The sequence below is a fragment of the Bicyclus anynana genome, chromosome 2, assembly GCF_947172395.1.
Source record: "Bicyclus anynana chromosome 2, ilBicAnyn1.1, whole genome shotgun sequence".
Taxonomy (NCBI): domain Eukaryota; kingdom Metazoa; phylum Arthropoda; class Insecta; order Lepidoptera; family Nymphalidae; genus Bicyclus; species Bicyclus anynana.
The window spans coordinates 6697146-6718244 of record NC_069084.1 but is presented as its reverse complement, the minus strand read 5'-3'; the positions used below and the strand labels follow the sequence as shown (position 1 = coordinate 6718244).

Below are 21099 nucleotides of genomic sequence, written 5' to 3'. Positions count from 1 at the left end.
ACTGCCTTTATATTTATTATACTTACTATATTCATTCATATCTACTCGTTATCGATAATAATTTACAGGTAAGCTGATTGTATCGGTGATATCAAATAATTTCTTACGTCATACATATTATTGAGTGATTAAAAAATATTAGGTTAATGTAATAAGGTAGGTCAATGGTGATGAAAAAAAACATTTATTTAGATTAACAAGCTTATTATTTATTATTTAATTTAATGTGTATTTTAACCCTCTACACAAAAAGAGAGGTGTTATAAAATGGACGTCGATATCTGTCGGTGTATGTCCGTCTGTGATATCGTAGCACTCAAACTTTTTGCGAAAATCCAAGTTTTCTTGCGGTGGTTCTTAGTTATGTATAGTCAACATCGGCCCGGCAGTGTAACAGTATCAGCTCTTTTCCAAAATGATGTAAAGCATTTATGACGCACCAAAAATGTCTGTCTGCATGTGTGTGTGTCTATTTGTGACATCGAAACTTTTGAACGGATTGACCGATGTCGATGCGGTGTTTTAATTTTGAAAGCTAGTAAGTATCTAATCTAACTAATTTTCTTTGATCCAGATCACATATTATAACAACATTGAAACTTTTCTGATAATATATGAAAGGAATTTTTGGCATAAAAATAGCTATTCTAGTTAATCTCACGACTTTCGGAGATTTTCCAAAAACTTTATTTTAACTAATTGTTACTAGTTATATAATTTATTTACATTATAATATTATGAAGTTATCAGTTAATGCATCTTTATTTTAATGTTTGATTTATATAAGTAATACATCAATTTAAAGCTAGATTTAATAAGCCAACCTAGTAAAATAATGATAGACATAAAAATAGTTACTATGATAAGGACTAGTTTTACTTCGTAGTATTCCAACGTCGACATGTTAGCTGCAGGTGCCCTAAGATGATTTCCGCCATGGTTAATAATATGTTCTGTCCACCACACCGCCAGATCAAGGGGTTTGATGGGATACTCTCTCAAAATTGTCCTAAGTCTTGTTATGTTACGTTTGAAGCTGAAATAAAAATATCTTCATCATATCAAAGAGCCACTTAAAGTAAATCAAAGAAAAGATACAAGATACTTGAGATTATGAAAATTTATGAAGCGTAGGTAAATAGAATATAAATAGATGTTAGAAGGAGAAAGCCAAGGCGAACGTTCCACGAAATCCACGACAATCTCAATAAAAGCCAGCTAAAGATTACCAAAAATCGACGAACTATGAAAAAATTAATGCAAATAGAAGAAACACTTAGAATGTCTAGTCATCATCATCAATAACATTATCAGTCGATGGACGTGCACTGCTGGACATAGGCCTCTTGCATGGACCTCCAAGCATAACGGTCTTGAGCCGCCAGCATTCAGCGGTTTCCTGCAACCCGCCAACGAACCGCCCAACATTGCGCTATTCGGTGCGTCGTCACCATTCCAGCATCTTGAAACCCCAACGTCTATCGGCTCTTCGCTTCGCGACATGCTGAGCTATGTCGGTCGGACTTTAGTTCATCTGCGGATCTTCTCATTTCTGATTTGATCACGCAGAGAAACTCCAAGAATGTCTAGTATTAGATGCAAATTGCAAGTGGAAGGGCGTGGTCTTTGGTCTGTGTGTACTCGTAAAAATAGGGTATTAAATGGTGAAAGTGAACTCTGCCTGAGTCAGAGAAATATAATTATTATGCCTGGAATTTCCTGTAATTACTGATATCAATTGTTAAAATACATTTCAAGGTTAATTACAAACTTTTTCTCACCTTTTATCATTTATTACTGTTTCGACGGATTGTTTGAATTCTGTTTCGGTCAAAGTCGTTATATCCAATTGTAATCCAATATTATGATATACGTATTTCTCAACATTGTACCATTGGTCTACCAGCATTGGTATACCGATTACGGGCACTGCAGCATCTATAGCTTCATCAGTTGATTGTAAACCTCCTTGAGTTATGAATAACTTGACTTTTGGATGTTCTGCAAAAATATTATAAGCATTGCTATAGACTAATTTAGTATTTAAAATTACAAAATTAAGAAAGATGAAGTTTTATTGCCACGAGCCACGAGCCACGATATTTATAAGTGTCATAAGCTATATTTTATAATAATAATAATAATAATATTTATTGATTCACTAGTTCACATAAAAATAATTTACATAAGTCTGTGATCTCCACACTAGGATTCCCTGTATTGTGGTAATCACTTTCTTCCACAGTAGTGAAACAAGAATATAACAGTTTATGAAGTGTGTGACAAACAAGTTAAATTTGGTAGTAAAGTTAAGTTAGGTGGTAAGTTAATGCTAAGTTTATACAATTCAAAATAATTACAATATATATTATGTGAATATGCGCGTGTGGTGGTGGGTTTGTATGTGTGTATGTGTGTTTGTGGTGTGTGTGGGGGAATGTGTGAGTGTGTGTGTGTTAATTGCGAAAGTAAATAATATTAAATTACTAAGTAAGTTAATCAAAAAGTGTGCATACATAAACTAGTCGTTTATGCTCCAGCCCAAGTTAGTAAATTGTGGAATTTATAAGTCCTAAATTAGTCTTTATCAATAAGCTTCAAAACGATAAATTCTAGGTTTATAATTATTATCTATAGCCAAAGCAAAACTGCCAAGCATTTCATCACTTTTGTATTTTACTAAAAACATCATATTTTCTTATCTCATCGTACAGTAATCAAGGTATAACTCACTTAATATATCTGGTTGAGGAAACCACTTTGATATTTTTATGTTTTTTGACGATCCAGGCAAAACATCCTTGTCATATTTCCACAGGACGTCATAAGGTAGATTAGATAAAACTTTTGCCATAATTTTAATTTTTTCTGGAGGAAGCAATGACGGTAGGACATTGGTACCAAAACTTACATAAATTACACCATGCTTGGAAGAGTCTAAAAATTTTTTGATGTCCTGTAAATATGAGAAATATTTTATTCCGAATACAATCAGCTTAGTTAACACTTTTTAATAATAATTAATCATACACACATTATGAAAGATGGCGCTCTAGACATCTGTCGAGCGTGTCATCGTCCTGGGAATCGTCAGTCCCTCAGGCATATTGTGTCCGGGTATTCTCACCTTGCTAACGGCGAATACTTGCATAGACATAATCAAGTAGCCAAGATAATCCACCAACAGCTTGCTCTTCAGTATGGCCTTATCGATTCTGAGATGCCTTACTATAGGTACGACCCAGTGTCAGTTCTTGAAAATAGCAGTGCATTGCTCTACTGGGACCGAACGATTATCACTGACAGGTATATTGTTTCCAATAGACTTGATATAGTGCTAGTCGACCGGTCAGTGCACCATGCAATAATTGTGGATATTACTGTTCAACATGACGATAATTTGGTTAAAGCCGCAAAGGAAAAAGTATCAAAATACTTGGACCTCGCTCACGAGATTACCGCCATGTGGAATGTTGAATCAACTATTATTGTTCCAAAAGTTGTTTCAATCAATGGTCAAAGCCAACAGCTTCAACCAACACCTTAAGAAGCTTTCACTTAACTGTTGGATCAAGAGTCGGATACAGAAGGCAGTGATTCATGAGACGGCGCGTATTGTGAGGAGGTTCCTCACTCTGAGCCCTGACCACCGGTTGCTTGAGCACTCAAATGTCCTGCAGCGGGAGGACTGATTTTTTTTTTTATAAATTTTTAATAGTGTTTTATATTTTACTTTTATATGAACATTGTTAAAAAATTAAAAAAAAGGACTAATAAATTAATACTAGCATGTCTCGTAGTTATGAAACATTTCTATACCGATAGAAAAACGACATACATATTTCGCGGGAACTATCGTTTATAAAGTTTCTACTTTTATATAAAAAAATGTTACTTACCGTAGGTAGTCCCTTTTCTTTTATTTCATGTATGCCGCCAATGTAAACAACGCTTGGAGGTACAGGGTGGTTATCAGCCCAGAATGGATGTTCATTCAAAAACATCAGTTGAATATTGTTTGACAATTCAAAGTACGTTGGTACATTGTTACCAAAGTTTTTCTGCATTATTTTATAATCATAATGGTCAGTATCCAAAATTAAAAAGTCAAATACATAGTAACCGATAAGTTCAACTGCTCTTTCGACAAAAGAAAGGTTATATAGTCTCTGTCTCCCAGCTGTGGGGTATAATAATGGATGTACAGGAGCACCCATTATACCATACTGCATCGGAACTGCTCCAAAAGAGCTGATAGTTATAACTGGACCATCGAATATATGGGAAAATCCCAAAACTGCCCGATTGCATGCCTCTAGTATCAACAAGTCGTAATGTTTTCTATCCTTTTTGAATATTGCTCTCACTTCTGGCGTTTGCAGTTGCGCATCTAAAATGGTAGAAAATTTTTCGAAAAGTGATCTCACTTGTAACAGAATATCTTGTTTGTTTCCTCTGTGTAGTTGGAGCAGGTCTTCCCATATTTCATATGAGACATCGTGGACGTCGATTTCTGTCAAATTGGCAGGAGACTTTCCCTTCGGAAAGAATGGGTCGGGTGTCACTACGGTCACTTCGTGGCCACGTGCTACCAATGCATGTGTGAGTTGGCGAAACACAATCTGGTGGCTTATCGATGGAGTCGGAAAGTAAGCTAGTATCCTGGCACTATCGATTCCCGTTATTATAAACACTATTACGTAAAATAATATACACCTGGTAATAGCCATGACTAATAAAGACGATTAAGAATGTGACTGACGAAATTTCATAAAGTATGCCAATATTCAATTTCATAGATATCTAATTGTTATCTACACTGATTGCTTAATTGAAAAATGATAACATTTTACATTTCCCAATGCTCTTACAGCTCTAATTCAAGTAGTTAATAGACGCATAGTTTTACTTATGTTTTGTGTTATTTGTAAGTTTAACGTCTATGTTAGTTTAAATATTATCATTATCATTATTTTTTTACTATCTATTACGTACTACTAGGTAACTAACTATGAGCCTTATTAAAAGACTCAAAGTCACTCAGCGTGCGATGGAGCGAGCTATGCTTGGAGTTTCACTGCGTGATCAAATCAGAAATGAGGAGATCCGCAGACAAACCAAGGTCACTGGCATAGCTAAGCGAGTCGCGAAGCGGAAGTGGCAATGCGCAGGCCACATAGTTTGAAGAGCCGATGGACGTTGGGGTCCCCTCGGCTGTAATGGCGACCCAGTGTTGGTCGACATCCTACTAGGTGGACCGAGGATATCAAGCGAGTTGTGGAGAGCTGGATGCTGGCGGCTCGAGACCACTATGTTGACCATGCAAGAGGTCTATGTCCATCGCCTGATAATGATGATGATGATGACCTATTTTTATTGATATATAAATCCAATAAGCCCAGCACCCACCACCAGTGTACTTACAATAATGCAAACCATAATCTTAAACGCACAATTATCCGCCCACTTTAATATGACGCGAGTATATAAGAGTGGGCAGATAATTGTGCACATTATCACCATATAATATACATATATACGAGTATTATATCTGTAAAGGTACATTTTTTATACTTTGGTGCCCGTTGTCCTTTAGTACCTAGTGTTCAACTGTTAGTGTCTTAAAGTAAAACATACACGTTACATACTCGTACGAGTATATGAAAGTGTAGATATATACCACGGTGGAAAGTAAAGCCGCGCTGGCTTCGGGGTGATTAGCACTCTCGCGTACATTAGCGGTGATTGTTCAGGTGAGTAGACTCCACGCACTTGGCATTTCGCCAGACGCCATTGTCACGGGTCTTGCTCATTCGTGAGTGACTATGCTTATGCGATAAAATGCCAGGAAATCTATTTTATACAAAATTAAAATGTGCGCGCGTGATATTATAAGGGTTCCGTTATTATACTACGTACATTTGGAACCCTAAAAACTATATTTTTTGATTGCTGGAGTAATATGCTTGTGAGTAACATCTGTTTAAGCTTAAACATTGTCAGTCTATTTTAGCGGCTCACACCAGGGTAACCAACTTGGGAAGTTAGTGGTGTTACACCCCCGTGCCTAAGAGAGCATGCTAAGCCGTCGGTACCGTACATTATCGGTAACATCTGATAATGTTAATTAATGAATCTGACCACCAGCGTTTAGTATTTAGCTTTTTCTATATTCTGTGGAGTTAACATTATCACCATATTATTTTAACGGCCACCGTGACACAGTGGTATGCGCGGTGGATTGACGAAACGGAGGTCTCTTGAGGTTTTCTTAATTGGTCCAAGTTTGGCTAGTGGGAGGCTTCGGCTGGGGCTAGTTATCACCCTACCGACAAAGACGTACCGCCAAGCGATTTAGCATTCCGGTACCATGTCGTGTAGAAACCGTGGTGTAGATTTTCACCCTCCTTCTAACAAGTTAACCGCTTCCATCTTAGATTGCATCATCACTTACCAGCAGGTGAGATTAACTTGTAAAGAATAAAAAGAAATTAGCACATTGGAGCAGCGTGGTGGGTCTCAGCTCCATATTCTCTCTCGTACAAGAAAGAAACAAAGAAAGAAAATACGTTTATTTTAAAATTGTGCCACACACCACAATGTCGAAGCACCGATGCAGCCTCCGATGCCTTAACCACCTGAGCAAGGCTAGACCAAAACTCAAGTAGTAAGAGCATCAAACACCACACTGAAAGGAAGTCTGGCCTTGTAGTAGGCCCGTAAAATAGGCTGATAATAATGTCTACAGGGCCAGGCCTTTCTTTTTCTTACCCTTTTTTTCTACGTGGTTAGTCAATCGCTTCAAAAAATCTCAATTCTTCCCCCACTCAGGATTCCTTGTTTACAAAATCGCGGGTTTGCTAACTATTTATCACGAGTAATATCCACGAATTGCTGGCGTATGTACGAAGTAATTTTAGTAAATAAATAAAATTATCTTTTTAAATACGTTTACTTGTTTACGTAATATTTTTTTTGATTCTTACGAAGTGAAAAATATTACATCTGATTATTACCGCTGAAACGCAAGTCGTAAAGAAAATTTACCCTTTGAGCCCGCACGCTGCTAATTAGTCCACATTTCTCTCGTAGTATTTCTGTCTCAAAGTCGTATTTCTTTATACGTAATTAAGACTTATGCCATTATCTTTAATTATTGCGTCTAATTATATTTTCGTTTTAATGATGCTCGTTCTAATGAAGTCTCTTTGGCTTTGAATATGGATTAGTTGTAATATATTTATTCATTGCTCATTACATTATTTTTCTTTCGCGTCTTTGCCGCGCTTAAGTGATATCAAAAACATAAATTATAAATGTTGAGATCACGTTAAGATGATATCTAGACGTAGGTCAATGTCGCAGTTTTGTAACAACCAAAGTAATATACTTAGAATTTCAAAATTGAAATACTTGCCATAAGTAAATTGTCGTAAAATAAGGAAATTAAGTTTAACAATATTTTATTTTGTGCGTTAAATTCGATAAATTTTATTATAATCTCATCATCTCTTACCTATTGGATCATGAGAGAAATAAGTAGTTCATGATTAGCCTTGTCGCTAATGTGTACGATGATATGAAGTACCTACTTGGGTACGTTAATATTTAAGGTATTATGGATTTTTAGCTGCGACACAAAATGTTATATGCAAATTGTTTTATTATTGGTTTTATAAATTGACTTCCAATGTTAAATTAAAGCTATAGCAAAATAAGTTAGACATTCAAAACAACTCTCAACATGTTAAAATTTAAAATTTTGAAATTCCCGTTTTGACTTGCAAGTTATAATGTGAAGAATTTTTCAACTAATGGATTTAAATAAGAACCGCCTTGATCACGTCAGCCATGAAACAAAAAAAAATCGCTTCAAAATCCGTCCACTTGTTTAAAAACTACGATTCTACTGATAGACACACATATATACAGATACACAGACAGACAAGTCTTAACCTATAGGTCTAATCTTACAAAAATCCTCTTTATTACGTGAGGGTTAAAAAAGAGTGCATCACTGTTGCATAAACCCGTCCACGAAATGAGAGGGAAAAACAATGCAGCGAGCGTAAGCGCGGACAATCGGGAAGCTCTGGATGGGTGACCTCAATGTGTTGTATGTAGGTAACGGTGATTAGATTGAGTGAGACTATTCTTAGTAATGCAAAACTAAAATCTTTAAGACACAAAACCACTTGTGGTTTTACTCTGACCTTTAGAACTTGATTCCAAAATCATCATCATCATCATCATCATCATCATCATTATCATCATCATCATCATCATCATCATCATCATCATCATCATCATCATCATTATCATCATCATCATCATCATCATCATCATCATCATCATCATCATCATCATCATCGTGTGCTATCGTCGAATCAAAGTTTGACGACCAATATGTGAAAAGCCTTCCTATTTTTAGCTGCGGATAACCAGTACACTCAAATCAAATTCAAATCAGGTTCATAGACAAAATAAATTACTTTTTAAGTCCTCTTAACCATCTAATCAGTAATCACAATTTCGGAAGCGAGTCTAAAGAACAATATTTGAAATTCGCACCATTCATTGCCAATATTAATGCCAATGGCTCATTTTCAAAAATTAATGGCTCTTTCCCTTTTAACTTGTTAATTTAAGGGCTCTAAAGATTTCTGTTCAGTATTAAATATATCATTTTTATTACCACTATAAGTAATAATTATCAAGAATGTTAGAAAAACGTTTGCCGCCATAATAATATGGAAATTAAAATGTATAATACTACTATAATATTCATAATTTAACTACTATAATATTCATAATTTACTTACGAAGTACCTATAGTTATGAAAGTTACAAAAGTAGTTAATGAAAGGGTAGTTAAATATTATCATTATCAACCCATTTTTGACCCAATTCTACTGTGCCAATACTGAGCTCGAGTCTCCTCTCAGAATGAGAGGGATTCGGCCTATAGTCTACCACGCTGGCCCAATGCGGATTGGCAGACTTCACATGCACAGAGAATTGAGAAAATGCTCTGGTATGCAGGTTTCCTCACGATGTTTTCCTTCACCGTTTGAGACACGTGATATTTAATTTCTTAAAACGCACACAACTGAAAAGTTGGAGGTGCATGCCGCGGACCTGATTCGAACCCACACCCTCCGAACTCTGAGGCAGAGGTCATATCCACTAGAATATCACGGCTCTTTATCGGCATTAAATATTGAAGAGAGAAAAATGGCCGTTACTGCAATCGAGAAGCATCTTTAATTATTACATTTTTTATATCGTATGATTTCGAAACATAGTTATAGGAAAATTTTCATAATCTTTAACAGTATTAACCTTATCATAGGTTTAATTTAGATATGCTTACTGAATAATTGAGTACAATTTGCTACCATGTAATTCATAAAACGTTACATGATAAGAAAACAAATTACATATCATCAAAATATGTTTTTTTTTAATTCATTGATATTATTGTACGATAAGAGAATAAGACGATTTAGGTTTCTTAGATTTTGATTACACTACATTTTTGTTGATATCAGAAAACTTATCTAATGAGAATAAATATTTTCAACCAACTTTTAAAAAGAGAATCAACCGCAGTCTTTGCCGATCTCAACCCGGGATGTAAAAGCAAGAGCGTTGGTTAGGGTGTAGGGTTCCGTAGATTAAGTTGGCACTTTAATCCCTTATGTAATTCACAAAAATACCGATAACGATACCCGATCGATAATGAATTCACTTTCACTTTGCATGTAGGGAATGGACCCCAAAATATTTAATTATTTTTTAAATTTTCGTTTTACCACTTTATAAACGTTATTAATATACATACTTTTACCATTACCAAATCACATTTTTCTAGTTTTAATACATTCTGAGTTATCGAACTGACAACTTTAACTTTTTAATTAATAGCGGAATTTGTCTTTGTCTTTTTCTTCTTTTTTATTTTTTTTTTAAATAAATAAATATACTTAAACAATACACATCAATATCTAGCTCCAAAGTAAGCATACAGAGTAGCTTGTGTTATGGGTGCTAAGATAGTTGATATTATAATATTAATATACAATTATATACTTCATATAAATACTTATATAATGTATAAATACACACAGACACTGGAAAACACTCATTCTCATCACACAAATATTTTCCAGTTGTGGGAATCGAACCCACAGCCGTGGATGCAGAAAACAGGGTCACTACCCACTGCGCCACGCGGCCGTCAATGTATGAATTAGTATGCAATTTACGATTTCCAATTAAGTTCTTTAAGCTGGTTGACCATTACTCTTTAAATAGCAATCACTAATTAGCCGTTACAGTTTTCCTTGTAATTTAATTACATATCCTACTTTCGTAAATTTTGCACATAAACAACCGTTTAGCCGGTAGAGAGTGGGGACACTTGACTCTAACAAAAATTAGCTCTTATAACCTTAGTATTTTACAAAATTAATTAAATTACTTATTACTTTTGTGAATTAGATTATAATTGTTTTCTCTATGTATAGTATATACTTGATATCTTAGAGTTTGTTGTACCTATGAATTAATGGATATCTATAACTAAGAAGTGTACATAATATCTAAAATTGTGAAAGTTGTGAAAATCTTTTAATAGCTAAGCATTAACCTAATTTATCAATGTAATTAATTGTAAGCATGAATTTAATGTATTAGCGGTTGATTTTCCTTAATAAATAAATAATAAATAATAAAATAAAAGAATCCCTAATTTGAAATATATTGGTAGAAGACCCCTCACTTCTTTAAAAAACTTACCCAACGATACTCCACACTATGAAAACGAACAAAAAAAAAATCCTCTTTACGTGTAGGGGAGGTACCCTAAAAACAAATATTTTTCAAAATTTTATTGTACGACTTTGTTCATTTATATTTTTACATGTTCATGCTAATTTACAGCTTTACTTACTTAGCTTTACTTAGTTTACAGTTAAGACAGAGATAATTTCGAATGATAGTCATAATTCACACTCGATCACGGTTTACAATCCTGGCAGTGAATGATAGGATAAGATGGCGTTATACCGCGAAGAATAAAGTCACGACCCTCAAACGTGAAAAATTAATCAAAAACAATAGAGGATTATGAGTAATTATTTCATCTATTTGGCTTTGCTTAGCGGCAACACCTGTTACTAAGTCTTACCACTAAGTAAATGACGTCATTCAACAGTCACCTCGTTGCTGATCGTCTAAGACTTATTCTCTTGATAATAAATATTAGCTATGACGTCATAAGTGATTACGGTTGTTTTAAAATTTCAAGGCTAAATCGAATCATGACCCAGGATGACGCAAAACGTGATATCCACATGGAAATCATAATACTAATTAATTACTTCCTGCTTTTAACGTATTAGGTACTTATTTTAATAATAATATTTAAATAATAATAAACGTGTGAACAAAGACTTCATAATAAGTATACCTATGAGTATGTATATTGTACATATTTTTCATGTACATTGTACATATGTACATTGTACTTTCTATTCATAGTGATTTTAGCTGTGCGCAATTTGGTCACTGACTTAATTATAAATGTCTTTCTGTTGTTAGTTACTTATTTTTCTCTCGTAATTAAATATATTTTACTGAATACTCCATTACAGGATTGCGGCAAAATCACCAGGGGTTTTCGGCTATCGAAGAAGCGCAGCTAGAGTCGAGCTATTGGACAATGATAACGAAGGCAATTGAACGCCTTTCTCCTCAGAAAGTTCTGAGTTTTGAGATGAAACATCCTCATGTTTCATCTCAAAAACTCAGACCTCAATACTGTGCCTCAATTAAAAGGAAAGTTCAGATTCGGAACCACTTTGGGATTATATAATAACTAGCGGACGCCCGCGGCTTCGTCTGCGTGAAATTTAGTATTTCACAAATCCCTCAGGAATCATGGATTTTCCGGGGTGAAAAGTAGCCTTTTTTTTCAGAGTAAAATCTATTTCCATTCGAAATTTCAGTCAAATCAGTTCAGTAGTTGCAGCGTTAAAGAGTAACAAACATCCAAACAAACATCCATACAAACTTTCGCGTTTATAATATTCGTAGGATTATAAAAGTGACCTACGTACGCCCTCTTGAAGCCAGTTCCAGCTAGTCCAAGTCAGTATCAGTTAGTAGTATCAGTTCCACTAATCAGTGACCTCGTCGTCACTGACGAATACTCTGTGCATAGGTTTATTTTATTACTAATGGATATGGGCATTGTTTTTGGTAATATTATCATGTTTCGTATTTTAAACAATTTCCTTGTATTTAGTTTCTTTTATTATAGACGTTTGGGTTTGAGGTGAATAATCAGTGGCGTGCACTTCGTAGATGCAAAAATGCACTGCCTACCCTGTGGAGTCCTTAAGAAACTGTATCATTATCAACCCATACTCGGCTCACTGCTGAGCTCGAGTCTCCTCTCAGAATGAGAGGGGTTAGGTCAATAGTCCACCACGTTGGCCCGATGTGGATTGGCAGACTTCACAGACGCAGAGAATTAAGAAAATTCTCTGGTATGGAGGTTTCCTCACGATGTTTTTTCCTTCACCGTTTGAGACATGTGATATTTAATTTCTTTAAAATTAAAAAACCCGCACCCTCCGGAATCGGAGACAGAGGTCATGTCCACTGGGCTATCACGGCTCTCTAAGAAACTGTAAGTATAAGAGAAGGAATTTCCTTAGACTCCTAGTTAAACACCTTATGCACACCAGTGCATATAACAAATATTAGCAGTAATCATAATCATTATCAGCCGATGGACGTCCACTACTGTTCAGAGGACACTAGCCTCTTGTAAAAACTTTTGACATGATAATAGTGCTGAAATAATCCTAATAGTATTACGTACGTATAAACGCGAAAGTTTTTATGGATGCTTGTATAGGTGTTTGTTTGGCTGTTTGTTACTCTTTAACGCTAAAATATCACCATCTAATCTACATGTCTGTTAGGTACGTCTGATTGTTTGTGTCAATAATATCATTTCCATTAATCTAACAACATGACGTAATAGTCTAGCTAACCGTAATTAAAATCAATTATCTAAATCGTATTCAATAATTTATGGGAAATCACTGGATATTCCCTGAAAAAGGTGATTGATTATTATAAATCACTGACAATTTGTTTTAAATAAAAAATTGTCACGTATTTGGATATCTACGCCTATTTTCTGAAGCTAAAAGGGTCAGAAATTACTAATTGTTAGCTTCCCCGTTGATCCAGTCTTTAGCTTATGTAGCTTTAGATTAATAGCATGTAACTTTAAATAGGTCTTGAATACGAGTTTCAGTCCGACTATAAGATACTGAGTTTTGTTTTGAGAGCCGCGATAGCCCAGTGGGTGTGACCTCTACCTCCGATTCCGGAGGGTGTGGGTTTGTATTCGGTCCGGGGCATGCACCTCACTTTTCAGTTGTGTGCATTTTAAGAAATTAAATATCACGTGTCTCAAACGGTGAAGGAAAAACATCGTGAGGAAACCTGCATACCAGAGAATTTTCTAATTCTATGCGTGTGTGAAGTCTGCCAATCCGCATTGGGCCAGCGTGGTGGACTATTAGCTTAACCTTTCTCATTCTGAGAGGAGACTCGTGCTCAGCAGTGAGCCGAATTGATAATGATGAAAGCTAATTTTTCGTTTATGTACGATGTAGTTTACGATTATGTTGAAGTATGTTTCACTACTTTACAGTTAGCTGATAATGTTTTTTCATCAAGATATAGGTTAACCGAAAAAAATTCTATCCGGTGGAAATTCCTGTTTTTTTGTGAAAGTTTTGTTTTGTGAGGCAACTCTCCTTCAACACGTTTTTGGAAACTAATTTAAGCTGCTTAAAACAATGCTGTCAAGCACTATATAAGATTAATAGTGCTTGACAATATTATAAGTGTTGAGACCCATGTTTTGTTTGTCTTCCTGGTATCGGGGCGTCCGTGAAATAATAATTTTCGGAACTGTGAGGTTGCCTGTCCAAATTACTTTCTATTCTACTAAATTACAACAGGTATCTTAACTAGTTTTAAGCGATTCGAATTAATGAAAATAGTTGGTATATTAGGCAGTGAAATTCGTCGAAAATTGACGACTTTTGTTAACAGCAAGGCAATAGAGACATATTGTTGTGATCCCCAAAACTTGTTGAGTAATCCCAATTCTATCTTATCGATTGGAATTGTACTTTAACCTGAGTATTGCTAAATAATTAACATTATAATCAACGCTGAATAGTTCCGTTATAAAATTTATCTTCAGATTTATGTTGATAAAAATATGGACTATGTTCATTATAATCAAAGCTTACGATTTATACGGAAATAAATTTGTCATTATTTGCCCAACTTGAATAAATGCCAAGAAATTCGGTGTACTAATACATAAGAACAAAAATATGTCGTAATAATAAATATTTAGGATATATTAATAATAAATATAAACAAGATATACAATATACATACGTATAAAATAAGCAGTGCGTATGATACGCATGAGCAAACCGCATTACGCCAGAACAGGATCCAGGAAATAGAGCTAACAATTCTCTAGAAATGTCTTTTGTATTAATTGTAGGTATGGTATTGGACTGAAGTTAAATGTAAAAGAGATATAGGTTGTTAAACCTCATAATTATGCTTGTAACTACAACGGTGACTACAGCCTTCTAACCGAATAAGCATGGCCGTAGGTACTAGTCCTGAAGCAGTCATTTTGGATTGGACCCTTTGATTAGCAGAAATACACACTCAAAATTATAATTTTTTATTATATTTACTTAAATATGAGAGTACGGAGATGGTATTTCTGAGGAGTTAAGTAGTATAGTATAGTAAAACTACACAAAGCTAAGCTTAAGCACAGTATCTGAGCATAAAATTAATATTTTTCGAATTGTATCGTAATATAATGTACTAACCGACGCCCCGCGGTTTCACCCGCGATTTTTCTGTGAGAATACGAGGGTAAAATTTAGCATATAAAACTCACAAATAACTTGGCTTTGTACTAGTAAAATAATTTTTAAAATCAGTTCAGTAGATCCAGAGATTACACCTAAGAACATCAAAAACTTTACCTCCTTAGAATTTTAGTAGGTATAAATAACGATACAAGTCGAAAGAAGTTAATTTTATGCTATTGTAAGAAATATTTTAATAATGTGCGATACATTGTAAAATAATAATAATAATTAGTAACAAAAAAAAATATTTTGTTATTTAAATATGTTGTTTGTGTAAAGTTAAACCATTAAATTGTTTAACTTTACACAAAATAAAAAAAAAATATATTTTAATAATGAAATGTAAATTAATCTGCTGCCACATCTATAATAACTTTATTCTATGAAAGAGTTCCTAATAAGAGATTTTATGGTAACAGACCTTGGAATAAAACAGCGGGATGTCGCCTTTAAGAAAATTATTTTGGCTACAATTCTTCATATAATTTCGAGCTTGTTAACATACGATTATAATTATTATTAAATGCGAAAGTATGTTTGTTTGTTTTTTTCTTGTTAAACGTCGTGATATACTCGTGGCATAGATTTTAGTATTATTTGTACAGAAAGTTATATAAGTACGTCTACTGTTCCACATCCTAGGTAAAATTGAAAATTCGTTTAATGTGATGCGTCCGATACGTACGATGCGGATATGTGAACGCCTGCCTCAAACTGCACCAATACTAAGTATACGGTGTCTATTTTACGTATGCTGCACCAGTAGTAAGTAATCGTCTTCAAGCTCAATAATGTTCACGTAGCTTATTTTGTACCGTAAACTTAAAAATCCATTTGATGCGATACCTTTGGGCTGATCTTGACACAATTCAACTAAAAAGCATACTGAAAACCTGAGATGGACATCCAAAAGCTTTTGTGGAATCCTTTATAATGTCGTAGGTCTATACTAATCATAAGAAGTATATTTTTAATGGCAGGCAGGCCTTTCTTGTTGAAGACGGGGCTGAAACCCACCACACTTCTTTAACTGGCGTTGGAGCAATTATTTTCCTCTCTGTAACGATCACTAGATGTTGACAATGACAGCGACGATAACACCACATAGACAACATTCCTGGACCACCATACTTAAAATACCAAACCAGACATGCTACTTATTGTGTTTGTAGCCGGCACCATCTTGTATACAAGCTCGTTATGTAACATTTTGTTGCTTCTAAACGGCACATTAATGGTAGGCGTCTACAGATTCGCATAGTACGTACGTATCGGACTCATCGCATCATACGAATTGTAGTATTCTTTGTATCCTACGTAATAATGAAAATCCGTTTAATGGGATGCGTTCAATACGTACGATGCAGATCTGTTAACGCCTGTCTCAAGCTGCACCAATACTAAGTATACGGTATCTATTTTACGTATGCTGCACCAGTAGTAAGTAGTAATTTTCAAGCTCAATAAAGTTTTGCTCAATGCAGCACCACCAACTTGCAAAAAAGAAAATCTTGATCAATTATATCCCAATTCTCGAGTATAGAACTTAACAACCCCAAAATTTGCCGTGTGTAGGTATCTACTACACTAAATTGTTCGAGTTTTTGAAAACACATTTCACATTCGCTTGTATTGCCACGCGCTTTAAATGGACTGTAAGTCAGTTAATGTTGGTTTAACTATTTTTATTGCCGTACTTCGCTTGATTTATCTTCTCATAAACTTTACACTATCAGCACTTGTATAAACACACCATTTTGTAATGAAATTCCGTTCTGATGATCTTTATTAAAAGTACAAATTATGTACGAGAATTCGAAACTACCTCGTTGGTCCAGTGGTTGGCCTATGTGATTTTGGACCACAATGTCCTGTATTAGAATCTTGGGTCGGTCTATATAGATATTGAGTTTTTCTTAGCATTCATTCATTTTTAAGCCCGCCATACTGCAATGGATCAGCGTGGTGTCCCCTCTCCTATAAGGAGGGAGGCCTGGCCCTATAATGGGCCGTTTAAATAAGCTAATATTGGTGATAACTTAAAAGTATCATTAAACGAAATATAATTAAAAAATTAAATTTAAATGCGTTATCCATATAGTACCACCGCCGGCTCTTGTAAGTTCTGAAACAGTTACTGCTATTGTCTTGAAAACATTTTATAAAGTGTGCTCCAATATGGGTAAACCGAAGCTTACTTATCCGACCCGTTCTCAGCTGACGTTTACTAACTATAACTACCTCCTTGCCAAATTTCATGAACTTCTTTCTACGTCATGCGATTTTCAAGATTTTGCTTTTATATAATTAAATTAATGTCAATAAAAAGTTTTTATGTTCAGCCATTTCTATTAAGAATTTGAAGAAGCATCATTGAAATTCATAAAGTAAACAGTACCACTTTGTCGACGTAAAACCTAAGTTAGACATTAACGCTCTGTTTGAGCCTAGAATTTGTACAACACGAAAGAACGATCGAAACTATTGGAAATAAATATACCATTACACGAAATACAAGACACATGTTAAGGGAAAGCTTTACTTAGAAAATTCTAATTATCTACGACTTAAAACATGGGGAACATCATAATGTAATTTTGTTTTTATAATCATTATGATTATTTCAAGGAAATTACGTATAATAACGTACGTTTAATCAACGGTTTTACGTTAAAGTAACGTAAACGTTATATTAAAGAGGTAATGTTTATAAGTTAAAATGAGGTTGTAGAGGTAATCCCTAGATTTACTGAGCTGATTCTGAAAATTCTTTTACCAAGAGTTACGTTATTTGATAGTGTCAACGGCCTTGCGCATATTTTATTCCCGTAATCTTATGTCAACGGGAACTATGTGGATGAAACCGGTGCATGCTGGTATTGTATAAAAAAATGGGGGAAACAAATTTCTGTAAAAGTAACTAACCCTTAAGTGATAATTACAGAAACAGTCCGGATATTCGGTTGGCGATACAATCTTCCGCTCTGTTTACTTCGCAAATGGAAAGAGTACTTTTTAATCGAATTACTACATTAGACCGATTTTGAACTTGAGTTAGACCGTTAAAAAGATAGATTTGATTTATGCTCATTTATGGGTCAGTTTTACACGACAGGAGTTTTATTTTCGCTACTTTTCAGTACAAATAGTTCTTATTTACTTTTACACCATACTAGCGGAAGCCCATAACTTCGTCTGTCTGGAAACCAATATAAAATTATACCTACGTAAATAGAAAAAACGATTCCATTTGAATTACTCATTTTTTTGATAAAAACTACATAAAATATTTCATAGTAGGTTAGAGATTTCGTAGGTTTAAATTCTTTCTATTCTGGAAAATCTATGTATCCTCTTTACGCGAAATATTCTTTTAGATAATTTTAATTATTTAATAATATAATTATTAATTCTTAAATTACATACTTACATAATTACCATTTTAATTTTGTAATTTACATTTAATATAGTCATGAAAATTGCTTCAAAGAATTTTCTTTCTGTCGTTTATGTAAATAATTTTGGTTTCAGATTGCCGTGACTTCCGTGTAAAATGAGAGAAGATTTACAATTTACTTTTCATACGTGGCCACGAAGAACGCGTTTCTTTTTGCTCACTTTAACGTCTTCTGAAATTAATAATCTATGTTTTCAAGTCGAGATGTGTTAAGTTATAAGGCTTACCTTATCTTTTTAACGGTTGCATCGAGGTAAAAGTTTATTTTTTCATAAAAATTTAAAAAAATCCAATGACTTTTGTGGTTAACTTTGATAAGACACGTAGGTTAGTAAAGAAACTAAAAAAAATCACATATTAATATTGTAAGTCTTGTTACTAATTTGATTCCTGTTTAACATTTAGTTTTAATGTTGGAGTTTACTTTAAGTTTCCACTACTCTACTACTAATGATCTTAGAAATCTTATAAGACTCACTGTAGGAATATTTATTTTATATTGAAAAAATACTATTTTGTCTCATTCAGTTTTCGAACGCTGATTTCGTTGCTCAACACTTTGTTTTGCTTTATTTTAACATTCCTTCCGCTGCTAACAGAAATTGGGCCCGGACAAAATGAAAGTGATAATTCGGTTAATCCGTGACCTGCCGAATGATTCCTAGCATTGTAATTCGCCTGTTGCTTTTGATTGCTTATCGATTACTCACACAAAATAAATAAAATAGTCATTATTTCTGCGACCTTTATTTAGGCCAAAGGGTGCCACAAGTATTATACAGAAATCGTTTTAGAAGAAATAAGTTTAGTTTCTTTTAGCGAGAATTTTCTATAATTATTACGGTTAGTAGAGTTGCCTCTATCTAATTTCCTGTCTATCTAATTTCTCCCAAACATTGCCGCCTCTTAATGTACTCAGCCTGTCGAAAGATGTCCTTTTTTCTTTCTTTCCTTTTTGTTTTCTTTCTTCTTTTCTTTTTTATCTTTGACGATCCTTTTTTTGTTCTTTTGCGTTATTTTCCCCCCACGTTATTTTTGACGGCCTCCGTGGCGCAGTGGAATGCGCGGTGGATTTACAAAACGGAGGTCCTGGGTTCGATCCCCGGCTGGGCAGTTTGAGATTTTCTTAATTTGTCCAGGTCTGGCTGGTGGGAGGCTTCGGCCGTGGCTAGTTACCACCCTACCGGCAAAGACGTACCGCCAAGCGATTTAGCGTTCCGGTACGATGCCGTGTAGAAACCGAAAGGGCTGTGGATTTTCATCCTCCTCCTAACAAGTTAGCCCGCTTCCATCTTAGACTGCATCATCACTTACCATCAGGTGAGATTGTAGTCAAGGGCGAACTTTTAAAGTATAAAAAAAAAATCATTAATTTATCCTACAAATGTGCCCCGTCCAATAGATCAGCTGAATTTAACAAACCTTCGTCTAGCATATCCAATCATTGTATTTTTCTGATATCTATGTTACCTATTTACTTTAAAATATTTCTATCAATATAAGAGCGAAAGTTTGGATGTATGTTTGGATGTTTGTTTGGATGTTTGTTACTCTTTAACGCCGCTAGTACTGAAGCGATTTGGATAGATTTTACTCTGGATTAACACATTTGATACTTTTTATCCCGGAAAAATCCATGGTTCCCGAGGGATTTGTGAAAAACTAAATTCCACGCGGACGAAGTTGCGGGCGTCCGCTAGTTTTTCATAATGGTCATCGCGTTGTCTTGGCGATATAACCCGACGCTCGTGGTTCTTAAATTACTGAGTGGGGTTTTAATTGTCGTATTAAAGTGAATTTTTATACATTTACCATTTGACTCCTAAATGGACGACCCATCGTATCCGTTACGTGTCATGTAAAAAATATAAAGTAAGTAAGGGTAATAGGCTAGCACAGTATCATGCTCCGCGCGATAGAGGAAAATAATTTTTTTTTTATGGCTCACAACGGTAGATTAAAACCACAATTCCCTGACTGTCGGCTTCTTAAACGCAGACGGACTTTTCGATAAAATACTCGCGGGCAGCGAATTATTAAGCTTTAATTCTCATAAAATCAAATTCCAAATGCACCTGGATATTATTATCTTACGATAAACGCCTATAGGTATCTACTGACTTACTTTTATAAGCACTAATTGCTTCTACGTCATGTATAATTAGGTCTTTGCCATATATCTGGCGTGACAACTTATTTTATTAAGATAACTGTGTATGATAATACATGGTTATCAAAATTTTCACTGCATAAAATATTAGTAGTGCACTCGGTCATTTTTTTATCGATTATTTTTATACCTACTTGATAATAATCAATTACCGAGTGTTTTTAATCCGTTTCTATGAGAAACACATGTGTTACATTCAAAGATGAATTAACCTTGGAGTTGCATCGCACCCAAATTCACAAACATAATAATTGTCGTCTGTCATTTTTTTGCGGGGGACGATCGAAATAATCGAATATATTTAACACCAATAAATTTAATTTTGTGCCCTTACACTATACACAAATACAAATTTGATTCGCAATACACACATGTGTTTTTTACACAGGCTTAGAAACACAATGCTTACAGAGCCAATTCGATTACTTGATGGATATTTTGCTGTTCCTTTGGCACGAAGTCCAAGGGGT

At 34.6% G+C, this 21099-nt stretch overlaps 1 protein-coding gene across 1 annotated transcript; it reads right to left on the bottom strand.

The window, feature by feature from the left end:
- Positions 1–274: 274 nt before the first annotated feature.
- On the bottom strand, positions 275–4730 carry LOC112045615 (UDP-glucosyltransferase 2-like). Its single transcript, XM_024081881.2, has 4 exons — positions 3900–4730; positions 2734–2956; positions 1782–2001; positions 275–1036 (listed from the first exon to the last, which is right to left on the bottom strand). The coding sequence occupies exons 1-4, from the start codon at positions 4728–4730 to the stop codon at positions 751–753; spliced, it is 1560 nt and encodes a 519-aa protein (XP_023937649.2). The 3' UTR covers positions 275–750.
- Between the last annotated feature and the right edge of the window lie 16369 nt (positions 4731–21099).

Bases quoted from the DNA above. Each gene is read 5' to 3' on its own strand.
- LOC112045615 (XM_024081881.2), bottom strand. From the start codon at position 4,730: ATGGCTATTACCAGGTGTATATTATTTTACGTAATAGTGTTTATAATA. The intron at 2,957-3,899 runs GTAAGTAACATT...TCATATTTACAG, and splicing joins AAGAAAAGGGACTACCTACG to GACATCAAAAAATTTTTAGA. The intron at 1,037-1,781 runs GTGAGAAAAAGT...TTTTTATTTCAG, and splicing joins ACAGTAATAAATGATAAAAG to CTTCAAACGTAACATAACAA.